Raw genomic sequence first — 25,672 nt, 5'->3', positions numbered from 1 at the left:
TATGTAATATTTGTATGTAATATATATGTAATATAATGTCATATACATAATGACATTTATATATATCACATTTGATCAGCCTCACCAGTGGGTTCGTGCCTGAATGACCCTGAGTCATTCAGAATGCTTGCAGAATACTTGCAGACCCATGTTTATTGATGTGACAGTTACAATGGCTAAAACATACAGCCAGAATATGAGTGGATAGAGAAAATGTAGTTTATATACACATGAGATTTTATTACAATTTATTTACAAGGATGAAACTGTCACATTTGCAGGAACAAGGATTCAACTAGAGTAACATAAGCCAACTCAGGAAGACAATAGCATGTGTTTTCTCTGATACTTGGGTTATAGATGTGTGTGCATGTGTGCACACATGCATATGTCTGTGTGTGTGTGTGTGCATGTGGGGGGGTCTGTGTGTGTGCATGTCTCTGTATATGCCTGTGTGTGTGCATGTGCACATGTGTGTATGTGTGTGTTTGTGTGTGCACATGAATGCACACATGTATGTGTCTGGGTGTATATGTCTGTGTGTGTCTGTGCACATGCATGTGCACATATGTCTGTGTGTGTATCTGGGTTGTATGTGTGTGCGTGTGTCTGTGTGTGTGTTTGTCTCTGTGTGTGCACATGTCTGTGTGTCTATGTGTGTGTCTGTGAACACACATGTGCATGTGTGCTATGTGTATATCTGTATGTGTGCATGTATGTGTCTATGTGTCTGTCAGTGTGTGTATGCATGTGTGTGTGCAATGAAAAAATAGATGTGCAATTGTGAGAGGGAGGAGGTAGAAAGGAAGGATAGATAAGAGGGACAAGGAGATCTATGTGACATGAATGCAAAGGGAGACTTTTGGGGACAAAGAAAATCAGCAAGAAGGACAAAGAAATGGCAGAGGATGGAGGTCAGGATAAAAACCAAGCATGGCAATGTATATGTATGAGAGGCTCACAAAGACCCATTTGCAGACAAGCTAACTTGGTTATTGGTTGGTTCTGGAACCAACCAAGCCACTGGGCTCTCCTGTGAGGGATTTTCCTGATTGGATCATTTGTGGTGGGAAGACCCACATACAAGGACATGGAAGACAGAAGCTTTTGCCTTTTGCCTGCTTGCTCTTACTCTTGCTGGCAAGCTCATCTATCTCATGGCTGTGGCATCCCTTTTGGTAGTAGAACTGGCTTCTTTGGGATCCAAAATGTAGACTGAAGACCAGCAACTCTCCAGGAATCCTCCAGGCCTTCAGCACCAGCTTGGGGCTGCTGAGACATCCAGCCTTCTGGTCTGAGTGACTACAGATTCCAATGTGAGACAGCCACCAGATACAACTTAGCAAGCTCACCAACTAGATATATGACATATATTGATATATATGTGTATATGCACATATGTATGTATATGTATATATATACATATATATATCTTATAAATACATTTATATTTATGAAGTAAATTTATAAAATAAATACATGCTATAGAAAATATATAATATATAGTAATAAATATATTTATATATTATATAAATATATTATATATTTACATATTGAAATAAAATGTGTATATAAAATAATAAATTTAAATATGATATATATTTAGTACTAAATCATATATATACTTTATAGATGTGTGTGCATGTGCATTTTATATATATATATAAAATCAGTGAATCCATTTTGTCATGTTTGTTTGGTGGCCTGGCATTATCTTCAACTCTTAGAGCACATTGTAAGCTGCATGACGCAGTAATATTGAGCATGATCCTAATGAGTTAAGATCCCAACCTAATCCAAATATGGGGCGGGGAAAGTACTCAGTCAATAAAAGACTCTTGAAGACGTTAGCGTCCATATATAGAAATTGTGATTTTAATTATCATCATGTAGGTTGAAGAAACACTAATAGCTAATACAGAAATATCACCCCAATCCGAGCCATGGGCTTAAATTTTGTCTATACCCTTTATTTTAGGAAAACACGTGTCTGATCACAAGACACCTTCAGAAAGCAAGATAAGCCAGGAGAAGTATAGGGTGGATGTAGACAATAAATCCTGGGCCACTGCCGCATTCGAGGGGTGGAGCTAGCACAAGACATTTTTCTTCCCGGAAAAGCAAAGTTAACGGATGCCACAGAGCCCGGAGGGCAGCAAGATTGACAGCATCTACAGCTTGAAGAGGAGCAGAAGCCTTCGCGGCGTTGCGTTATGATGCGTCTCTATTGATCTGGTGAGCGTCCTTCTCTGTCTCCAGCAATCAGGGGATGAGAAGCAGCGGGGAGATCGTCGTGCTTACCGTTCTGATGTAGTTCTCAAAGTCGCTTCCGAAGAAGAAGATGAGGTAATGGTTGAGTATCCCGGCAAAGGACATGAGGAACAGGAACAGTATGATCCGCTTGCCGAAGATGTAGCCAGGGGTGCTGCGAGAGAAGGGAGGGGGGCCGTAGATGCATCACAAACGACACCCAGTTCACCCAGTGACGCCGCCACTTCCAGACACGGGGCGTTAAATTATTCCGCGTTTACTCGCTCTATTTACCCACTTACTTCAAAGCAAGGATGGGTATGCCCCTCCTGTAATTAAGCACTGTGCATGCTTCAAAGCCAGGTGAAGGAGCCCCCCTTCCAGCCTGCCATCCTTTGGGCTCAGTGACTCTGGATTCCCTGAGTTCTCTTTTTGTCCTTAACTCCAGGTGACAGAAGGCTGGCAAGGCCTAACTGCGCTCGGGACAGTCGGACTGAGGCTCTGGAGCACCGTGGACTCATTAAGCCCTCTACAGGGTGTTCCCTGTCAGGAGCGCCTCTAAGGCTCTCACTGGAGGCTGGGGTGTAATGAACATTGTGCTCAGGAGAGGGTTTAAATACACCGGTGAAGGTGCTTCCGCCCCGAGGGTTCAACCTTTCCCTCCTGAGGCTGCCTGGGAAGAAGTGAGGTTGGCCCTAATGAGAGACAAGTACCCAGTGATGGAAACACATCCCAGAGGAGTGAAAGAAGCTTTAATCTCCCTTTCTCATCCCCTCCCCTCCCCTTCCCTCTCCTCCTCTCTCCTTCCCTTCCCTCCTCTCCCCTCCTTTCTCTCCCCTCCCCTTTCCATCCTAAATATTTTACGCAGAGCATCATCATTTGGAGCTAGGAGGAGATTCTTCATGAGAAGTGACTGTCTAATGGAGTGCCAAGGCTACCCATGTCCTCTGTCCCTCTGCAAGACCCTTGGCTGCTGGGCCTGGGCCCATCTGAGTGGCGCTGACAGGTCTGGAACAGCCAGTGAAACGGTTTGTCATGATAAGATTTCAGTAATGAACCAGCAATGGCATGGGGCAATCAGTCCTGATTTGGAGCTTAGAGCAAAACCAGAGGGACAGGTGAGCTCCAGCTGACACAGGCTGTTTCAAACTGTCATAGAGGGCGCCAAAGCCAGCGTCCTGCAGTCCCGCATTGCCTTACCAGAAATTTTAACTAGTTGAAAGGAACCCCAGAGGCTCTCAACTCTCATAGCAAGCATTTGCTCAGCCGTTGGTTACCAACCTCCTCACTACTCTGTCATCCGCAGACTAAGAGCATCAGCATGTGGTGGGAGCCTAACAGAAGCCCCAATCCCCCAGTCCTTCTCAAAGCAGGATGCAGCCACTACATTCGACAAGCTCCCTGTGTGACACGCGGACAATGGAAGCCGAGAAGCCCCACTCTTGCTAGCTGGCTAACAGCTTGGGTAGAAAATGTCACTAAAGTCCCATATGTTGAAGGGTCTCCAGTTGGTGGCACTATTAACAAGTAATTGGGATCACGAGGGCACCGGCCTCATCAGTTCATAGCTGAACGGGCTTTTAGGAAGTGGGGTACAATCAGAGGGTATAGGTCACTAGGTCTCCTTCTCTTAAAATTCTGTAACGCTGTCTGGTGATGTGTGTGTGCACATGCCACAGTGACTATGCTGTCCAGAAAACTTTGACTCTTCCCAACACGCGAACTGCAAGGATGGAATCAGGGAGTCGGGAGTTAGGGGCAACGGTGGGGGTGTGGGGCATAGCCAAAGGAAGGCAAGTGCTGAGGAAGGCTGGGTGCAGCTCAACTCTAGACAGTGCAAGGATTGTCTGTCGTCCGGGGCTTGGAGATTTCTTGTATCCTCAGCACTCCTGGAGGTCCAAAAGAACCCATGATAAGATGCAAACATTAGCTCTCATTTCTCTTGACGATAAGATGCTTAATTCACAAGAGGCCTGGGAAGTCAGGCCTACCTAAAAAGTTATTGCCGCCCCAGACTCCACCACAGAGAACAGCTAGGTGTGCAGTTGCAAGCAGTGTACAGCCCAGTGTGCTAAAACACTCCTAGGAATCAAGGCTGTGCGAAGGAAAAATTTAACGGGAAAACTAGGCAACTCTCCAGCTGTATTCTCAGAATCCTTAAATTTCTGGGAGGTGTCTGGGAGGTATCTTAGTCTGTCCTCCTTTCATCCAAGGAGGTCCCGGCGAACCTTCAGTGGCAGTCAGAGGGTTGTTCCGCACCCTCCTACTGGGAAAGCAAAGGTCACATCAAGTTCTATAGCACCCTGGGACCTACCTCTGAGTTCTCTCTCCCAGATAGCCAACAAAGTACTTTTGCCTCACAAACAGGTACATCAGTCCAGCGAAGGCGGCAGGGACTAAAGTGGAGAAACGAAAACACACACGTCAGTCTCACGGTCTCCCAAACAGTTGTTCACACAACAGTATCAGTGGTTAAGTCATTGGTGTCTGACCACAAAATCCAGCAGAGACCTTGGGTTCTGTAAGTGGAGGCTAGCAAACTGCCTTCGTTCGGGTTTCTGTTACTGTGCTAAAACATTATAACCATAAGCAACTTGGAAAAGAAAGGGTTTTCTTTCGGCTTACACTTCCACATCACACTTCTACATTAAAGGAAGTCAGGGCAGGAACTCAAAGCAAGAACCTTGAGTCAGGAGCTGACACAGAGGCCACAGAGGCGCAGTACTTCCTGGCTTGCTCCTCATGGCTTGCTCAGCTCTATTCCTGGCACAGCCCAGGACCACCAGCCCAGTGGTGTCACCAGCCATGTGGGAGGGGTACTCTGACACCAATCATTAGTAAATACACTACTCCACAGGAGTGCCTGGAGGCCAGACTTATGAAGCCATTTTCTCAATTCGGAGTCCCTCTTTCCAGATACATCTAGGTTTGTGTCACACTGGCAAAAACAGGCAGCAGTTCAAAAACAAGTCACAGGACTGGAAGGAACCAGAGCCTAAAGAATAGATTGTCTCAGCAGCTCTGTGGCATCCTACACGTGCTGGCTTAGGTACCAGCAGTAGGGCATCCTTCAACATGTCTATCTCTGGATATGGGAAGTTGAACTCTGGCAGCCTGGGGGAGTTGCATGGGGCATCAGCTGGGAAGGAACGCAGGGAAGGTTCACACCTTGAGCCAAAGCCCCAATTTTGAGTCTGGTTTTCTTGAGATGATACTCTGTGTTCCTGGGGTTTCTGGTACACAAAACACACTTTCCGGCCTCTAGGGAAGGAGATCTCTTTGCATTCCAATCTCTGGGTAAATAAATAGCTGCTGACAGCACCCCAGTCACCCTCATAAAATCCTAAATTTAGCTTTGGGAGCTGAAAACACCAGTATCCTATGAGTAGGGTGATATACTGGTCATGTGTGTGAATAAAGACCTGGCACAGCTCTCCTACTATGTGTTAACAAAGACTGGTCACAACTGTCCCTCTATGTGAGGATAAAAGCCTGTCATAGTTCTACTATGTGAGAATAAAGGTCTGTCATAACTCTCCTACTATGTATGGACAAATGTTTGTCACAACTCTCCTACTATGTGAGGATAAAAGCCTGCCATAGCTTTCCTACTACGTGTAGATAAAGGCTGGTCACAGCTCTCCTACTATGTGTGAATAAAGGCTGGCCACAGCTCCCCTACTATGTATAGACAAAGGCTAGTCTCCTACTGTGTGGGAAAAGGTTGGTCACAACACTCCTACTATGTGAGGATAAAAGTCTGTCATAGTTCTACTGTGTGAGAATAAAAGCCTGTCACAGCTCTCCTACTATGTGTGTAGAAAGTCTGATCAGAGCTCTCCTCTTATGTTTAGATAAAAGCTGGGCACAGCTCTCCTACTTTGTGTGGGCAAAGGCTGGTTGCAACTCTCCTACTATGTGAGGAGGCTGGTTATAGCCTTTCTATCTTTTAAGAATGAGTGTTGGAGTAAAAATAGAACTATGTGAGAAAAACCACTTTGAAAGCCTCCAGCCTTATGCAAACACCAAAGTAGCTTCCATGAGTGAGAACGTCACACAGGCCAGGCACCTTTGGCTCCAAAGCCACCTGCTGACTGGGGCAGCTTTCCAGTCTCTGTCTTGCAGGAGAAATCTAAGCAAAGAACAAAGGTCCATGAGAGCAGCTGTCTTTCCCAGGTCACCTCTGTAATTGGCATAGGCCTGGAACATATAGGCTTTCAATAATACTTATCAAATAAATGTTTAGTGAATTCCGCAAGTATCACAAAGGGGGCTCTGATTTCTAGATCTTTCTGATTTGATTTCAAAACATTATTATCACTGCCACCAGCAGCATCAATAATACTTACAGAGTGCCCATTGTTAACTTGTACCATATGGAAGAAAAACTTTTTATTTAACATTTATTTTTATTTTACGGTACCAGTGTTTTTGTCTGTCTGTGCACTACATGCATGCAGTACCTACAGGGGCCAGGAGAGGGAGCCAGATTTCCTGGGAACTAATGTTACAGATGGTTGTGAACTGCCATATGGATGCTGGGACTTGAACCTGGATCCTCTGAAAGAGCATCCAGTGCTCTTACCCATTGAGCCATCTCTCCATTTTGCATCTTGACAGAATACAAGTTTTCTCTCTTGTGGTAGGTATTGTTCCCTTTCAGAATTTAGACTGCCTAGGAGGTGAGCCTCTGGGAGGTCATTTTGATGATATTTATTTGATGGGGAGAAGCCATTTTAATTTTAGGCAGAACCATTCCCTAGACAGGGGTACCTTGGCTGGATCTAAGTGGAGGAAGGCGACTGAACCCTCACATGCATTCATGGCTGCTCTCTGTCCCTGATTTCAGATGCTGTGTGACCAGCTCCCTCAGGCTCTTGTGACATCTCTGCTGGTAATGGGGTGTAACTTAGAATTGTGTGCTGAAATAAACTTTTTCTCGAAAGAAAGTAACACTTTTTGTGGTGGGGTCAGAAACATTGACTGTTTTAGTTAGGGTTTTACTGCTGTGAGCAGATACCATGACCAAAGCAAGTCTTATAAAGAACAACATTTCAGTGGAGCTGCCTTACAGGTACAGAGGTTTTGTTCAGTATCATCAAGGTGGGAGCATGGCAGCCTCTGTGCAGGCATGGTGCAGGAGGAGCTGAGAGTTCTACAACATCATCTGAAGGCTGCTAGGCAGCTTCCAAGCAGCTAAGATGAGGGTCTTAAAGCCCATATGCACAGTGACACACTCCCTCCAACAAGGCCACACCTTCAAATAGTGCCACTCTCTGGGCCAAGCATATTTAAACTACCACCATGACATTCTCAATAAAGCTCAACTGTTATGTGCCAAGAGACCCTGTCGGGGGGGCTTTAGGCACACCACCTCCCTTGCTCAGCATAGGGGCTTAGACATGAGTAAGTAGACAATGGTCCTACTTTACAGTGAGAAAACCTAGGCTGACAAAAGTCTCCCACCCCACCCCCCAAAACACTAGGAGTGGTGGCTGGATGGCTCACACCTGTAATCCCAGCACTTGGGAGGCTAAGGAGAGATCGTGAGTTCAATGTCAGCCTAGGAAACATATCAAGGCCCAAGAAAGATGGGCTGGAGAGATGGCTCGGTTGTTAAGAGCTCTTGCTGTCCTTCCACAGAACCAGGGTTTGATTCCCAGCACATGAGCCCACTGCTCTCAACCTGGATCTGACGCCCTCTTCTGGCCTCCAGGGGCAGCTGCATTCATGCACACAAAGCACAGACAAACACAGACACAGAATTTTAAACAAAATTAACCATGTTTTAAAGAATCTAGAAATAAGGGAGGAGGAGGGGGGAAGAGGAGGAGGGGGAGGAGGAGGAGGAGGAAAAAAAAACCTCTGAGGCTTGTCCTAATTCCTAAAAGCACAAGATTGTCACAATTAATTATGTCACAATTAGTGATTTGCTTTGCATAATGTTTTCCCATCTGGACAGTTCTGTTCTGAGTCTTGTTGGCCCATTTCTCTTTAAGTGGGAATTTAACATAAGCTAACAGGCAACAGGTATGGAAAGGGTTCGTATCCCCTGCCTTCTGCAGGGAAGAGCAGAGTCCTCCTAAGCCTCAGAATCTGAGGGGGATTAGGGCCGTGTGACTCACAAAGCAGGAGCAAACCCAGTCTCTAAAAACATCAGTTCTCAACCTGTGGGTCGCCAGCCTTTGGAGGTTCAACGACCCTTTGAGAAGAGGTCGCCAAAGACCATCAGAAGACACAGATCTTTACATTATGATTCATAACATTGGGGAAGGAGGTTGAGAACGACTGCTTTAACAAACGATGAAATTACTCTACAGCCATACCACCCTGAACATGCCTGACCTCAGAAGCTAAGCAGGGTCAGGCCTGGTTAGTACTTGGATGGGAGACCGCTTGGGAATACTGGGTGGACCTTTGTCCATCCGGATTTTGGGATGGTCTTCAGAGTGAGAGCTTTGAAGCAGGATAGTCTCTGGGGCTCCCTTCACCCAAACAATTTGTATAATCTGCTGTATTCATTAAAAAAAATGGCAGCGATCAACTATAGTTGGCTGACGCGTTTGAGCCCCGGCAACACGGATGTTTGCTTTGACAGACGTAAATTTCCAGGGCTCTGAAACACACTCAGGCGTCCTTTGTATTCACGTAGCTGGAGAGGCAGCAGCAGATTTATCTCGTTTCATTCAGACCCAACAAGACTCATAACTCCTCGAATGCGTGTTCTTTGACTTGATTTTTCAAGCCCATCCATTTTTATAATCTCACTCAGGGTAGAAAACGGAAAATGGATGATGAGCTACTGAGATCCTTCAAGTGCCCAGGGAGGCTGTGTGGTGTCTCTTCAGTGGTCTCTGCTGCCCAAAGGACTGAGTCTCACTCGTGGAAACATCTACCTAATTATCTTCTTTTAATATTTAAAAGGATTCTTTTAGGGGGTAAATTTTTCTGAGACAGGTTTTTTTTTGGGGGGTGTGGGGTCAAGCCAGGGTTTCTCTATGTAGCCCCTGGCTGTCCTGGAACTCACTCTGTAGGCCAGGCTGGCCTTGAACTCAGAGATCTGCCTGCCTTTGCCTCCAGAGCACTGGGATTAAAGGTGTATGTCAGTAAGGAACTCCTTTTTATTACTTTTTAATTCTGTGTATCTTGGCGGGGGTGGGGGGTGGGGGGTGGGTACGCAGTACCCATGGAAGTCAGAAGAGGCTGTCAGATCCCCCTAGCGCTAGAGTCACAGGCAGTTGTAGGCTCCCTAGAAAAGGTGCTGGGAACTGCACTCTGGTCCTCTGCAAGAACAGCAAATGCCCTTGAATCACTGAGACACCTCTCCAGCCCCCACCCACCTACTTTTTAATGGTCCGTTGGTATATTATTAATCCTCATACAATCAGGACAGAGTTGGCATACAGTAAATGCAAACTGTATTTACAATCTAAGTTAGTACAGTAAAAGAATGCTTAGAAAAACTCCAGGATTTAGAACTGAAAGGCCAGACTCTGGATCTGCCTAGGGCACACATCAACTGAATAACCCTGAACAACTAATTTTTTCCCCTAAGGTAAATTGTCCTCGCTGGTCCCAGGGAAATTCATTATCCACTATAGAGCAGTGTAGAAAATTATAATAACCCCATGTTTGTCAAGTGATTGCTTCTGGCCTCTCTGTATGGGCCCTGCTGGGCCACTGAAGCTGCTTCAATCACATTGAGTCACTACCAGGCAAATGTCAGTCTTAGCCAGGGCTTTCGGTACTCAGTCTCCAAACAGAGATCAAAGCATATTATTCCGGTTTCCGTTAATTGCAGAGGATCACTCGGAATCAACCTGTTCTTCAGATTCGTTGAAGTCAAGGCTGTGGGCAGCTTGATTACCCAGGTTCGGCTGGAACCCAGCCGGCGCTCGGTAGATGCATGCCCGGAGAAGAGCCACCACGCTGGAGCTTATTAACAGAAAAGCCAGCAGCAGCAGTCCCAAAATAGATCCCTCAGGCGCTCTCATTTACAATGCCCTTGTATCTGAGCTAACCCTGCTTACGGATTCTGAGTCACATTTAGCCTTAAACCACCCTTGTCAGAGCAGCGCTCTCAACCAGCCACCAGGGAGCAAGCATTAGCAATGCATTACCACACCACGCTGCGCCCTCACCGAGCATGCCCGGAACTCAACCTCCCCAGGGCTCTCATCTCTCCAGGGCATCCTGGATAAGAGCTGTGGGTCTGGTCAAGGCTATTCAACAAAATGCCTGCCCTTTGAACCCCGGAGAGCTGCACATTATACAAAGAGAACTCACAAAGGGAGGGAAGTCTCCTGTTACCTTGGCTGCAAAGTAGTCCTGCAGTCCAGAGTACCACAAGGAAAGTGGGGTACGCATCTACGCAGTTCTGGCTGTGGGGCAAACAAGGCAGGAAAAAAATCAGAAAGCATGTGACTACAATGTAGCTTGAAAATTACCTGGAAACCCCAGTTCGCAATTACCGTTTTGCAAGGGTCACAGGCCTCTCTTCTCTTAAGACTACCGGGAGAGAGACAGCAGACCAGCAGCAACGGAGTCCAACAGAGCGGTAACAGACAAGCATGCTCAGAATTCATTAACTCTGCTCTCAGGTAAAGCGGATTGGAGGCTACGCGTGTTGATGGACTCACTTTGGCAGGGCTCTCGCAGTGGGCGTAGCCCGCACACTTCTTGGAGTAAAGAGTGAGCAATGCAGGCACAAGGTGTGGTCGCGTCTGAATGGGAGCGGCAGGATGAAGATGCCCAACTAAGGGAAAGTGTGTCCGTAGACAGCGGCAGGGCGGGTGGAAAACACGGATCCCCAAAGTGTTAAAGAAACCAAGGTTCATTCACAAAAGAAGATGGGAGAAGGTTCCTGACCGTCCCTGCTCCCCAGCGGATACTGCCACTGTATCCCAGACACCGTGCCGCTGTCTGACATCCCTTACAGGAGGGGTCCCACATTCCTGCCACTGAACTAGATGACTCTGGGTTTGCTTTAGCTAAGGTAACGAGTAGCCACCAACTCAGTGGTTTAAGACACGACAAATGCATTGAGTTACCATTCCAGAAGCCAGAGTCTGAAATGAATCTCCCTGAGCTACCATACAGGTGTGGCCAGGTCTGCATCCTCTCTGAAGCTCAAGTGGGTAAAGGGTTATTCCCTTGACTCTCCAGACTCTGGGATCCCAGTATTCCTTGGCTGGTGCACTGTTCTGATCTCAAAGCTCAGGATGGCCAGTGAGCCTTTCTAACGTCAAACCTTTCTCCTTCTTGTTTAAAAGATTTTATTTGTGGGGCTGGAGAAAGGGTTCGGTAGTTCAGAGCACATGATGTTCTTCTAGGAAGCCCAGCCTTAGATCCTAGTATTCATCTCTGTTGGCTCACGACCACTGTAACTCCAGCTCCAGGGAATATATCACCCTCTTCTGGCATCTTTGGGTACCTACATCCACTTGATACACACTCACATACACACACACACACACACACACACACACACACACACAGAGTGAGAAAGTGAGAGAGAGAGAGAGAACTGACTCAAATGAGATTTTTTTTTTCAAAGCTAATCTGAATTTTTCCACATAATGAAATTACAGTCTCCTAGGTAGGGGCTGTTATTCTGCCTACTGTAATTACAATCCTATTCGGATAAGACACCAAGGCCTACAGCAGCTGAATAACTTTCTAGGGTTCTCCCTATTCCCCCACCCCCCCCACCCCCAGTTAGGGATGGGGACTGAGGAAGGCCAAAATTCACACCTGCCAGTCTTGTCTCCAAACCCCTGAAAGAGATCTTTCACTGTGTAAACAGTAAGTGTCCTTGGGTGCAGCCTAGTCCTTCCACTGAATGAAATAAATATGCAAATATGTAGATATGCAAATTCACAAATATGTAAATACGCCAAAGCAACAGAACAAAGCTATGAGAAGTGTTTGGGGAGCAACATGAGACTGTGTGAAGAACGGCTGATTGGCTCCATCCTTGTCCTTGGCAGGACTTTAACAAAGCTATTTCTCTAGGTGGGTTCAGTTTCCTCACTCACTAAAGGGTGTGGCAGCAACTGTGCCTCTCTGAGGCTAAGTCAGTGGTGTAAAGCAGAGGTTCCCAGGTGGGCCCCATCCCAGCAACACCCACGGCATCTGAGGATTTACTGGATGCTCAAATGCCTGTGCTACCTCAGTGTGTGGCGTTAGAAACTGGGCAAGGACCACAGCAACCTAGGCCTCAGCAAGCATTCCAGGTGGTTCGGTGCATGATGCAATCCTAGAGCCATTGGTAAACAGGGTTCAAAGCTATACATTTAATAGCTCGAGCTATACATTTAAAAGCCAAAATGCAATGTTCACGCTGCTTCTTGCTAGGGTCTCATGTCTCAGAGCCAATAAGAAGTCAGCTCTTTTGAGGATGGGTACAGTACCCCCATAGAGTTCATATATTGCATATTGGCATATGTTAAATGTTGATTCCCCCCAGAAAGCTGTGCTAAAAATACTTCAGTACACAAAGCAGAACCGTGCTGGCCTTATGGGGTCTGGCAGTCTGGATCCACACAAGTTCCATAGGTCTAGTGGACACAGACTTCCAAAGGGCAGGAGGTCCTTACACGTGGCCCGTTTACAGTTCCTTACCTAGTAAACGGGTCCAAAACGCTCCCAGTGATAAGGCTGTCTCCCTGCTTCAGCCTGGTTCTTTTGTTTGTTTTGAAGTTGTGGTTTGGGGAAAGCTGCATGTCCGTGTGCACATGTGTGCACACGTGCATGCGAGCAGCTATGTGTGGAGGACAGAGGTTGATGTCCTGTGTCTTCCTCCATCACCCCTCCACTGTCCTGCCTGTATTTCTGTCACCTTCTTCCAAATGAAACATGTTCTGTGTAGAGCTGGCATATCTGAATGAAACTCCCCCCCAAATATTACTATTACGTTTCTTTTCTGTTTGAAGAGATTAGTATCTTTCCTATTCTTCTTCAAAACAAAACTGGCAAACCCATCTCGACTCTTGCTTCGAGGCCTAACCAGGATCTGCTCAGCTGGTCTTGCGGTAAAATCGCCACGCTCTATTCAAGCTGAAGTGCCAGGATCTGCCAGTTTTGTAGAGAGACCGGGGCTACCTTCCCTTTCCTTTTTTCCCCCCACCTTTGTAAATATAATAGAGAAACAATTCAAAATTCTGTTAGTTTGTTTGGATTAAGTTAAGATAACGAAATACCAGGACACCGTTGACATATTATTGACACCAGCCAATAGGCTCCTTGCAGACTTAAAATTACTATACCCTATTCATTACTATACCCTGCTTGAAAAGTGAGCTCGCAGTGGACACCAAGAGGGGCTGGAGTATTGTGACATTAGCGTGACGTTTCTCAGACTGTGTTCTGACAAAAAAAGTGAGGAGGAAGGGGGAGCCCCTGTGGTTAGTTATGACACCCCTTCTTGGTAGACGGTCTTTAGCATGTTGGAGCTTCTCGGGTACCACAGGGAGCACATCCTTTCTGCCGTAACATTTGTTAATGGCCCATGAACTTGGAATCGCGGAACACACATCTCTGAACACCTGTCTCAGCTCACAGCTACACTTACCCATACTCACAAGGAAGAACCTGCCGTCAACTAACCAAACGTTGACACAGACTCACTAGCTGAACTTATGTGCCAAGACCAGAGGCACTGAACTACATTCTCTGCACTGAAAGAGTCAAGGTCCAGCTTATCTTATCTTAAACGCTCCCACGCAGCCTAGAGCAAGACAGGTGGTCAGACAGGCTGTTAGTCAAGGGTGTCTGACCTGCTGAACTGCACTGATGTTGGCTGGGGCATCTGTTAAGCCACTGCCCTGGCCTCTCAAGGTAGCTATATCCCGTGACGATCATAGCTCATGCTAAAATAACATGCCTTGGGCTTTTATGTTCATCAGTAGATATTACTTGACCTTCATAGCCAAGATTTCAAAATATCCATGATCCTACCAAAATCTGGGTTTTACAGCTTATGACAGATATGTTTGTGGGGTAAGTTGTGTACAGTACTGTCATTCTATAAGAACAGGTACAACTTCACATCTTAAGTTTTAAATATCACGATTAAATGCATGCTTTTGGGATAAGGAAATGTCTTAGGGGTTAAGAGCACTGGCTGCTTTTACAGAGGACCTAGGTTTGGGTCCCAGCACCCACGTGAGGCTTACAAGCCTCTGTTAAGTTCAGATCCAGTGAGCTGACTCCCTCTTGTGGTCTGCATAGGCACTGCACACACATGGTGCACAAACATGCATGCAGGCAAGACATCTATGAACTAAAATAAAAATGATTGACTATTTAAATAATCTTTTTTTTTCGTTCCTCCACCTCTTCTTGGCTCTTCTAGAGGGCTCTGGAGGAAAGATTGTTGCTGTGGCTTTCTGTTAGAATATCATCATCGCCTTCCTGGTGTTCTCCAGGCATAGGCAGACAGCCAGTATCCGGCTACACAGATCTCCAGCCTCTTGCGCAGCCTCCATGGGCGTGGCCAAGTGCTTGTCGACTGAAGGAGGAAGTGGTCCTCAACAGAACCACAACAGTGTCTGAGCAATCCCTATCTGATCGAAAACTCTCTTCCCTTCATCAACCTCTCCACACACGACTTCCCTATCTGCTTATTCTCCTTCACCTCACAAGGCTGAGTGATGAAGACTCGTGGATTTTGAAAACTGGGCTACAAGCCAGGCAGTGGTGGCACACGCCTTTAATCCCAACACTGGGGAGGCAGAGGCAGGCAGATCTCTGTGAGTTTGAGAACAGCCAGGGCTATACATTACAAAGTCCTCATGGTCAGCTCCCCCAAACACAACAATCACTCAGAGCTAACCTAGCACATCTTCTTACCCTTGGAACCCCCACACCATCGTAGAATTTCTAAACCACTCCCACAGGCCATGCAGCTCAACCACCAGCCTTAAGATACTTCTGCAATTTGGAGGCCAGCAGCCAGAGGAGCCCTGGGCTTGTAGAAACAAAGTTTTTTCTCTCCTGGGGGCAAGTGACAGACGTGAGATAGCTACAACCTGGCACAGTGGCACACATCTGGAATCCCAGTGCTGAGTAAGGCACTGGCAAGAGGACCACACATCTGAGGTTAGCCTGGCCTACACAGAGAAACTATGTGAAAAGAAAGAAAGAAAGAAAGAAAGAGAGAGAGAGAGAGAGAGAGAGAGAGAGAGAGAGAGAGAGAGAAAGGAAGGAAGAAAGAAAGAAAGGAGAAGAGAAGAGAAGAGAAGAGAAGAGAAGAGAAGAGAAGAGAAGAGAAGAGAAGAGAAGAGAAGAGAAGAGAAGAGAAGAGAAGAGAAGAGAAGAGAAGAGAAACAAGGTCACCCAGGGTTGCTTCATTCCCTGCCCATTGCCAGTATAGTGGAAACTCAGCTTCTAAGAATGTTCATGTGGGCAGGGGGTGGGGAGTGGGGGACAACACACAGGCGGGGGGAGGGGTGGAGTCCATAAAACCTCAGGGTCACTGTGAGAAAGTAATTATCTGCACAGAGGGACACTGCTCACCCCCCGCTGCTGGAGTCTGTGGTGGTTTTCTTTGAGCGATTTTGTCCCCACCCCTGATCAGAGATATCTTCACATCTCCCACTCATGAGATTTCCCAGGGACCCTTTTGTGTTATCTCCACAGAAGGATGATGCAAATACATTGGTGACAACCTACATAGTCATCTCCCTCTTCTTCTTCTTCTTCTTCTTCTTCTTCTTCTTCTTCTTCTTCTTCTTCTTCTTCTTCTTCTTCTTCTTCTTCAGATGGATCTATAATGCCTCTTAAAGTCTTTGAATGCCTTAGACTGACATTGACAATTAGGGAAGCCAAGCTCTAGATGGTAACAAAGAAATCTCCCTGTGGACCCTGCAGCAAAGGATGCCCTTAAGCTGGTGGGAGTATCTGCTAAGGAAGAGTGGGCAGGTGGGATGGAAAGTGAGCATCCAGGAGTGAACTGAAGAGGTTCCTAGGGTGATTGTGAGTGTTCCAGATGAGGCGGGCATCAACTTAGAAGCTTAAGGACAAAAGGAGCCCCAGCTGGGGAACCTCAATGGAGAAGACCCTACCTGGGATGTACACATGCCCTACACCTCACAGAGAGAGTCTCTATGCAGGAGAAGCCATGCTCGCCTGTGAGCTCTGTCTCATCCTCATGCCGCAATCCCTTCAGTCCACAGGGAGCCAAGGGTAGCCAAGTGGGAGCCCCATCCAGCTGCTCACACGTCTGGAAGGGGCCTCAGGGGCTTTCGGAGTTTCCCAGAGAAACTCTCTGAGTTTGGTCCAATTATCGTTGGCCATGGTTTCCCCCTTAAAAGTACCTTGGGAAAAATCAAATTCACTCCTGGGGTTGGAACTGACACCCGCTCTCAAGGTAGCCCTCTGTCAAAGCGGGGAGCCTGCCCTTCTGACTGCCGGCAGGTATGCCTAGCTGACCCCAAGATGACTTAAAGGAGAATCATGTTTGATTCATGTCACTTCAGGTTTGCAAGCCAAGAAGAACTCCACAAACCTCTTTCCAGAGCCACTCATGTGTCTCCCAACAGCTCTTCTATTCAAAAGGCAAGGCAAGAGGGCAGGGGACTGGCTCAGAGCCTCCGCCTTTCTGTCCTCAGTTTGATTGCTCAAGGGGCCTGCGTGTTATGAAACTCAGTGACGTCATCCAGACCACCACTGGACAAGCCCAGGGTGGTATGTGGAAGACACTTCTTGAGCTGCTGTGTGAACATCTGGCTTGAGCTGAAGGGCTTCAACACCCACAGGAAACTGGTCAGTGCAGGCACAAAAGGCTGCCAGGGCGTTACTGGATCATAGAGACCACACCTCCCCTACCCCGCCACACTTCCTTCCTCTAAGACTAGGGTGCGCCAAGATGAGGAAGGGCATCCAGCAGTCTGCCTCCTGGACACTCTGCAGGTTGGCAGAGGCAGATATAGCATGGGGGATAGTCTCATTCCGTCATGCCCATGTCCCCACCATTATTTTAGCAGCATCGGAGTTTAAACTCACTTGGCAGTGTAGACCCGCTCAAAGGCAAGAGTCCCCGTCCTCTGGAAGCTTCTCCCGTTATGCGCCTTGCTTTCATGCTCCACCTTGTGCGCGAAGAACGCTGAGAGAGAGAGAGAGAGAGAGAGAGAGAGAGAGAGAGAGAGAGAGAGAGAGAGAGAGAGAGAGAGAGAGAAAGAGAGAGAGATCATTCTTTAACTGTTTTGCTAAAACATTGCAATGCTTCCTGGATTTACTGTCCAGTCTTCCACATCCTCCCTACCAGAAACGTCACTCACCAAGAATGTATCAGGCTCCCTCATTGATGCATTGGGGGGGTCACCAATTTGCCTTAAGAAACTCACAGTTGAAAGATATTGACAACCACAGTGGTGGTGCACACCTTTAATCCCAGTACTCTGGAGGCAGAGGCAGGCGGATCTCTGTGAGTTTGAGGACAGCCTGGTCTACAGAGTGGGTTCCAGGACAGCCAGGGCTACACAGAAAAACCCTGTCTCCAAAGGGGGGAAGGGAAGAAATATAGATAACCAAAAAAAAAGTAGAAATGGCTCTACAGAATGTTCTACGCCAAGGAGATTGATTAAATATGCAGGGCTTAGAAGGGTCAAAGACAGTAGCTTAATTTATTGGTCTTGTCACAGGGTGTCCAGAGAAAATGATACCTAAGATGAAATCTGAAGACTAGGTATGAATTTGCCAAGTGGCTGTAGGGAGCAGGGGGTATGCGGGGAATCAGTTGTGCTCCAGCAGAGAAGCATATACAAAGGCCAGAAGCAAGGACCACGTGTCTGTGGCTCAGCAGGTCCAGCTCCGGATAGAAGATAGACTGAGACAGGAATTAGGACTGGGCAGAACAACAAGTGAAGCTAAAGGGGTGGAGCTCAGCAGGTCCAGCTCGGGATAGAAGATAGACTGAGACAGGAATTAGGACTGGGCAGATCAACAAGTGAAGCTAAAGGGGTGGAGCTCAGCAGGTCCAGCTCCGGATAGAAGATAGACTGAGACAGGAATTAGGACTGGGCAGATCAACAAGTGACGCTAAAGGGGTGGAGCTCAGCAGGTCCAGCTCCGGATAGAAGATAGACTGAGACAGGAATTAGGACTGGGCAGATCAACAAGTGACGCTAAAGGGGTGGAGCTGGTTGGTGGATGATTATTTTTAAGGGATAATGTCCCAATTATATAGATTAATCTAATTTTTAAAAATGTATGTGGGTGTTTTCCCTGCATGGAAGTATATGCACCATACATGTGCAGTACCCATGGATGCCAGAGGAGGGCATCAGATTTCCCTGATCTGGTGATACAGATGGTTGAGTGTGAGCCACTCTGTGAGTGCTGGGAATTGCAAGGAGTCAATCTGCAAGAGCAGCTTAGCAACCAAACCATCTCTGCAGCCCCAGTGAATGATTATTTCAATAACATATCTGTTATCTATTACCATAAACCAGGTGGTTAGCTTGCATCTGAAAACAAAATAGACTAAGATAATAGCAGAACAGGAGACAGACAGCAGGTGAACGGAACAGAACGCACACAGCCGTGCATTGAGCTACGGACAAAGGAGATGGAGGGAGCTGGGGTATAGCCCAGAGGAAGAGCACTTGTCCAGTACATAAAACTCCCCTGACCCGTGCAGAGACCTGGGTTTGATCCCCAGCATTGCATAAAATGAAATGTGATGGCAGACACCTGCAGATACATCGGGAGGTAAAAGCAGGAACATTCAGAGCGTTCAGGGTCATCCTCAGCTATACAGTGAGTCTGGGGCCAGCCTGAGATTCGTGAGACTCAGAGGCAGGGAGGGGAGGGAGAGGGGGGAGAGGGAGAGAGAGGAGGAAGAGGAGAAGGAGGAGGAGGAGGAGAAGGAGGAGAGAGAGAGAGAGAGAGAGAGAGAGAGAGAGAGAGAGAGAGAGAGAGAGAGAGAGAGAGAGAGAGCTCACCAACATGCAGAGCACTAGATGCCCAGAGTGAGGCTCATGAGCCGAGACCCAGAGAAGCCAAGTATCTGGAAATGCCCATTTGGTTTAGAGAAACTGCTGGGTCCTGGTGGGAGCTGTGTGACGTGAACAAATAGAGCCACTTATGGGCTTATGTAGAATAACTGTCTCTTGTGCATCTGGTGCTTAGAGAAGGCAAACCCAGCATCCAGCATGGGTAGAACCAACCCAAGAGCTGACAGAAGCCATGGCTGTAGTAGTGTAGGAGATAGAATCCAGAGGGTTTGTCAATACAAGGGACAGTGCAGAAGGTTAGGACTTTGCACAGGTTAGGGGAGTTCTCTACTGACCAGGCTACAACCTCTCTCTCTCTCTCTCTCTCTCTCTCTCTCTCTCTCTCTCTCTCTCTGTATGTGCATCTCTGTCTTTCTTTATATCTTTCTCTCTTTCTATCTGCCTCTGTCTTTGTCTGTCTGTCTCTCTGTTCCTCTCTCTGTGTCCCTCTGTCTGTCTTTATCTCTGTCTCTGTGTGTGTCTCTCTCTGACTCTCTCTCTAACTCTGAATCTCTCCCTCTCTCTTTCTCTGTATGTGTGTCTCTGTCTTTCTGTCTGCCTCTGTCTTTCTCTGTCTGTCTCTCTGTCTGTGTCTCTGTCTCTATCTCTGTGTGTGTGTCTGACTCTCTCTCTCTCTCTCTCTCACACACACACACACACACACACACACACACACACACCAATACTCTTTTGTAGAAACATGCCCATTTTAAGCATGTCCAAAGGGCTGCTTATGCAGAAGAGAGCTTGCCACACTGGGGGGGGGGGGGGTCACTGACTCCTCATGAACTCTCTCAAGAGGGGGGTCCTTCTGCTCTGAAAGCAACGAGATGGGGATGGAGCTCAGGCTCAGAGCTGCTGAATTCCAGCCCAGCTGAGCCCCTCCTCTTGCTATCATTTAAGTCCATCCATTTGTCCTCTTGCTATCATTTAAGGACATAACTGTCTGCTCTAAATGTCTCCACTAACAGAAAACATAATAGAAACTCTAGGCATCTCCTTTCCCAGGACTCAAGATGGCCTCTCTTGCCTCCAAACACAGAGGACAGGCTGGTGTCATGGAACCCAAAGGCTAGTTATCAGTGAGCAGCGGGACTGAGCTACACCTCTCTGTCAGCCTCATCTGCCCCTTTGTGGTCAAAAAGCAAAGTCTTTCTTTTCCCCCAGGGACAAACCCTCTCCCTGCTGTGCAGATCCAACCCTCCCACCCACCGTCCTCAAGTCCTCAAGTCTGTTTGTTCTCTGCTGTCCTGACCCCTTTAACTCTCAAGGTCTCCCGTTCTCAGAGTCACCTAAAGTTACCTGCAAATCCTTCCAACCCACAATTCCAAACGTGAGCATGTCTTCCTCAGTCCATCTATGGATGCAGCCTCTCCCTCTTTTACCTGCTTTACGCCTCAGACAGTCTCCCTAACTCCTTATAAACCTCGAGGCAACTCCTGAAGCCACGCGGGCAAGGACCATGTGTCCTCCTCTCCCTGGCTAGCTGTTAATATTAAACTGGAACCGGCAAGCAAATGAGAGACAAATACCACAGGTGGTTGTCAAAACAGTTCCTCAGAATTCACCACAAAGGGGATCCTGACAAACCCTGGACCTTCATCTAGAAAGCCTCGGGGATCATCACCTACTGCATGGGTGGAGGGAGGTCAGAGAGATCGGTAAGTTTCTCAAGATCACATAGAAAAAAAAAAACCCTGATATTTCAATTCATCACTAAGGAAATGGGAGCCGGCAAAGTAAACAAAGAGCTTTTATGAGGCTGTTTTAACACAGCAGGAGCTGGTGGGGTTTTCAGAAGCTATCTGTCTATGGCAGTGGTTCTCAGCCTTCCGAATGCTGTACCCCCTTAATGCAGTTTTTTTTTGTTGTGGTGACCCCCCCCCCAACCATAAAGTTATGTTTGTTGCTACTTTATACTTGTAGTATCGCTACTGTTCTGAACTGTAATGTAAATACCTGTGTTTGTGCCGTGACCCCTCTGGGGGGGTCGAGACCCACAGGTTGAGAACCACTGCTTTGTGGTCCTCATTTCAGAAAGAGCCCCTGTAAGGGAGGAGGCGGCTGTGAGGTGGAGGATGGGGAAGGATGCTAACTCATCCCGGTTTCTCTCATCCCTTGAGTGGCCTTTCTCTGCTGTCTCCATATCCAGGACAGCTCTGCTTCACCCATCTTCCTCCAGTCACCCGTGAAAGTCGTCCTTCCCATGGATAGATGCCCCTTGTGTGGAGTTACTTTCCACCCAGTAAATCTACCCTAAACCGGAAAATTTCGAGTCAAAAAATACACTTAATACAATAACCGGCTCAATGCCGCAGCTTAGCCTGAACCTCCTTAAAGGTTCTCGGATACTTCCTGCGGTCTATGGTCAAGAGCAGAACTATCTAACACAGAGCTTGTTTTGCAATATGTTCACAAAATTCACCGCGAGATTTACTAAAAGTGAATGGTGGGACGGTTTTATAGGCATCTTTCTTGCACCTTAATAAAACCAAAAAATCAATAGCGGGGACCACAGTCAGGGTACCTATTGCTGTGATGAAACACCATGGCCAAAAGTCACGTTAGGAAAGGAAAGGGTTAATTGGGCTTACACTTCCACATCACTGCTCATCATCAAAGGAAGTCAGGACTGGAGCTCAAACAGGGCATGAACCTGGAGGCAGGAGCTGATGCAGAGGCCATAGAGGGGTGCTGCTTACTGGCTTGTTCCCTATGGCTTGCTCAGCCTGCTTTCTTCTAGAACCCAGGACCACTAGCCCGGGGTGGCTCCACCCACAGTGGGCGGGACCTTCCCCCATCAATCACTAATTTAAAAAAATGTCCTACAACCAGATCTTATGGAGGCATTTTCTCCATTGAGGTTCTCCCGCTCTGATGACTCTAGCTTGTGTCAAGTTGACACAAAACTAGCCAGGACAGTTACGTTACAGACACTGTACATGGTTTTTCCAGGTTTGCCTCAGGACAAAGCTGTTGGTCCCTTGGCAGGAGAAAGCCTTAGCTTCTTGACAGCTGTGCGGGGAAAGCAACTGGTCTGTGATGACTCAGGACTGGGTTTCTTGGTTTCTCGGCCCTCCCAGATCTGCATCCTGCTGCCTCAGACTGGAAGAGGGTAATACATTCAGTCATCGTGATGACTAGAGTATTTGAGGGCAGAGGGGGAAGTCACATCAGGCGGGCTGGGCCCTGCCCATCCTCAGAAAACTCAGAGTCCCCAAGAGTGTGAAGCCACCACTGCACCTCCTTGTCTGAGACACAAAGAGTGTCCAATACTTGGTAGCAAAAACAGGCATCTTCAACAGTTACAGAAGGCCCTCGAGCATGGCCTCGGGTCTCACTGGGAGCTCGGGTTCCTCCCTGACAGGAGAGCTTCGCTGATCCAAAGCCACTGTGTGAAGCCTTCCTGCAGGGCTCTGTCCTGATCACAGGTGGGAGGGCTCTGTGCCATCCCTGACCCCGTGATACTCTGGCCCCACTTTGTTCTACCCAACTGATGGGGGCTGAATAAGGGAGGGGGCCTTTGCTGACACAACCTGGTTATTTGAGTGCCTAACACAAAATGATCTCCAGTCTAACCAGGAGCCTTGCCACTTCCCCCTGATGTGTTTCTGAAATGAGAGGACAATGGTGAAAGTGAATTTGAACTTCCTGTTAAAGCCGGTTCCAACTGCACTGGCAGGGGCGAGGGCATGACTCACTGTGCACCGATGCCAGTCAGGTACAGTGCAGGGTACAGAGGAGCAGGAGAGAGGGGAGCTCCTACCAGGGCTGAGCAAGCACTATCCCTGCCCTGCCCAGACTGGGGGTTTCCACTGCCACCGTTCCTGGAGGACAGCCTTGCTCAGCGTCCCACCATCAGGGCTCCTGGACACCATCTGATGCCAAGCAAGGCCTCTGCAGGTGTGTGTAGCTTACTCTATCCTGTCAGTTCACAGAGGCAAGAGAGCCCTGCATGAGAGAGACAGCGGTGGCTTGAGGAAGTAATGACTTAAGGAAGCCACTTGTTCCCTCTCCGGCTTGCAAGCTGATTAAGTATGGTGTATCATGAAAAGGGTTGGGTCTGAGCACTCCACACTGTTGCTGCATAGAGAAAAACATGCTTATGGTGTGCCAAACCTGGTCTCTCTGATTTGGGAGGCCAAAGGGAAGCCTTGCTCTGTGCCCAGTCAAAGAAATCCTAGCATCTCCACAGTCAAGATCACCATAGCATCCCAAGGTGGTTGCGTATCCAAATCCCAAGTGTAACAGTACAGGGTCGTGAGCAATTACCAGGAAGCCATGATGCTCCACAATTTTTCTTAATAAATTGGAAAACACAAAGCCACTTGTGTCCTTACTCAGCCTGAAACATTCCAGGCAGAACTTTAAGGTGACAGCCCTACACAGATCTGTGTCCTGCTTAGTTATTTAACTCTTAATTATTTATCTTAAACTATAGATAGATAGATAGATAGATAGATAGATAGATAGATAGATAGATAGATAGATAGATGATAGATAACAGACATGCGTGTGTGTTTGATGGCAATACTAAGAAACAGGAACATTTCCCCAGACAGACAGATGATAGGTAATAGATAAATACATAGACAGACAGACAGATAATAGATAGGACTTATATATAAATAGATGATAGGTAAATAGATAGATGTGAGTTGTGAGAGTCATGACCCCTTTGGGGGATCAAATGACTCTTTCACAGAATTCACCTCAGATCATCAGAAAGCACAGGTATTTATTTACATTACAATCTTTAACAGCAGCAAAATGACAGTTATGGAGTAGCAACAAAAATAATTTGTGCTTGGGCGTCACCACAACATGAGATACTGTGTCAAAGGGCTAGGAAGGTTGAGATAGATAGATGGATAGAACATGACTGACAGACAGACAGACAGGCAGGCAGGCAGGCAGGCAGGTAGGCAGGCAGGCAGACAGACAGACAGACAGACAGACAGACAGACAGACAGACAGGTGTGTGTGTGTGTGTGTGTGTGTGTGTGTGTGTCAAGCTGCACACCTAAAGGCTGGGGCATAGATGTGTGGTAGAGAATGTACAGAGAATATGCAGGGCCCTGAGTTCTATCCCCAGGACCACAAAACAAAACAAAACCAAAAATAACCTTACGCATTGTTCTTTGATGTTTCTTCAAAAGAACTTATTTAAGTACAGAAGTAAAAAGATGATAAAGACTTTCTCCTTTATAGCTCGCAAGACTACCCCTCGCCTGACAGAGACGACATACGACCTGGGTCCTGCTGCAGATTGGCTCATTCAGGCGGGTGTCCAGGGGAGCACAGACCCACACACTCTCTCCAGGCTGGCCCTCCTCTTTCCACCCTTCATACCCTTGCTCCACCAAGACACTTGGGCCAAGTTTCTCACCAGCCCTTCAGGTTGCTCTCCGTCCTCTGCAAACACACCTGACATCACCCTTCAAGCGAGAGAAGGAAACCCCAAACTCACACAGAACAGGACCCACCCCTGCACACTCACGTCCACAGCAGTAAATACAGACGTGTGCATAGTGCGCACAGAACGGTGTGTGCCTGGCTTCCAGCACCCCTGCTCTCCCTGAGGAAGGGCCCTTACCATTCTGGACCACGCTGATGAGGGTGACAAGGGCCAGGAGCACAACGTTGCCCACAGCCTCTTGATCCATGCTTGCTTCAGGCCCGCCAGAGACAACCAGGCTGGTGCTAGCACCTCAGCCTTCCTGCGCAGAAAGGGGAAGTGCCAGGCTGTGCTCTGCCTTTTACCATTAGTTTCCAAAGGTCCCCAGCACAGCCACTCAGTGCTCCTGCTCCTCCCCTCGTCCCCCTCTTCTTCCTCCCCCTCCTCTTGTTCCTGCTCCTCCCCTCTTCCTGCTCCTCCCTCTCCCCTGTTCCTTCCCTCTTCCTCCTGCACTACCTTCTCCCCTTGCTTCCCCTCCTTTCTTGCTCCTCTCCCTCCTCCACCTGCTCCTCCTCCTATTGCCCCTTCCCTCCTCCTCTTATTCTACCTCCTCACTTTGCTCCTACTTCTCCTCTTGCTCCTTTCCCCCCCCCTTCCCCTTTCTTCTCTTTCTCTCCTTCCTTCCCTTGCTCCTCCACCTCTTGCTTCTCCTCCTCTTGCTCCTTCCATTCCTACCCTTGCTCCTCCTCCTTCTTCTGCCTTTATTTTTCATTCTTCCTCTTCTAATTGTTATTCATCAAAGTGCCAGGATCTATGGTTTTGAGTTACCTTCCAGGAGTCACAGAGTCAGAGGGAGAAGGAAGTGCAGCGTATTCTTTGATGCTGCTTACTATGGGCAGCCTCGCTGGGAGCATAAGCATGAAATCTGGACCCTGCACAGCACGAGGAGCCCGGAGCGGCTACCACTTCCTACACCGGCAAAAATAAAGAAAAGGGGAAATGAGATTTAAAAAAAAAAAAGAAAGAA

The 25,672-nt window shown here is 47.6% G+C and overlaps 1 protein-coding gene across 2 annotated transcripts; it reads right to left on the bottom strand.

Annotated features, from left to right (window-relative positions):
* Positions 1–1,869: 1,869 nt before the first annotated feature.
* On the bottom strand, positions 1,870–24,985 carry Alox5ap (arachidonate 5-lipoxygenase activating protein). Of its 2 annotated transcripts, XM_021163629.2 has the most exons (5): positions 24,844–24,985; positions 17,257–17,356; positions 10,561–10,631; positions 4,565–4,646; positions 1,870–2,425 (listed from the first exon to the last, which is right to left on the bottom strand). In XM_021163629.2, exons 1-5 carry the CDS (start codon positions 24,911–24,913, stop codon positions 2,263–2,265), a joined length of 486 nt encoding a protein of 161 aa, XP_021019288.1. In that variant the 5' UTR covers positions 24,914–24,985; the 3' UTR covers positions 1,870–2,262. The 2 variants fall into 2 exon arrangements, with proteins under 2 accessions (XP_021019288.1, XP_021019289.1); XM_021163630.2 differs by lacking the exon at positions 10,561–10,631.
* Between the last annotated feature and the right edge of the window lie 687 nt (positions 24,986–25,672).

The sequence above is a fragment of the Mus caroli genome, unplaced genomic scaffold (genome assembly GCF_978045245.1).
Source record: "Mus caroli unplaced genomic scaffold, Mus_caroli_1 scaffold_4, whole genome shotgun sequence".
Classification (NCBI taxonomy): Eukaryota; Metazoa; Chordata; class Mammalia; order Rodentia; family Muridae; genus Mus; species Mus caroli.
The sequence above is the reverse complement of the archived record's forward strand: the minus strand, read 5'-3'. Positions and strand labels throughout refer to the sequence as shown.

Excerpts from the sequence above, each read along its gene's own strand:
- Alox5ap (XM_021163629.2), bottom strand. The coding sequence starts at position 24,913 with ATGGATCAAGAGGCTGTGGGCAACGTTGTGCTCCTGGCCCTTGTCACC. Across the intron at positions 17,357-24,843 it reads CATCAGCGTGGTCCAGAATG|CGTTCTTCGCGCACAAGGTG; the intron begins GTAAGGGCCCTT and ends TCTCTCTCTCAG. Across the intron at positions 10,632-17,256 it reads GAGCGGGTCTACACTGCCAA|CCAGAACTGCGTAGATGCGT; the intron begins GTGAGTTTAAAC and ends TTTGCCCCACAG.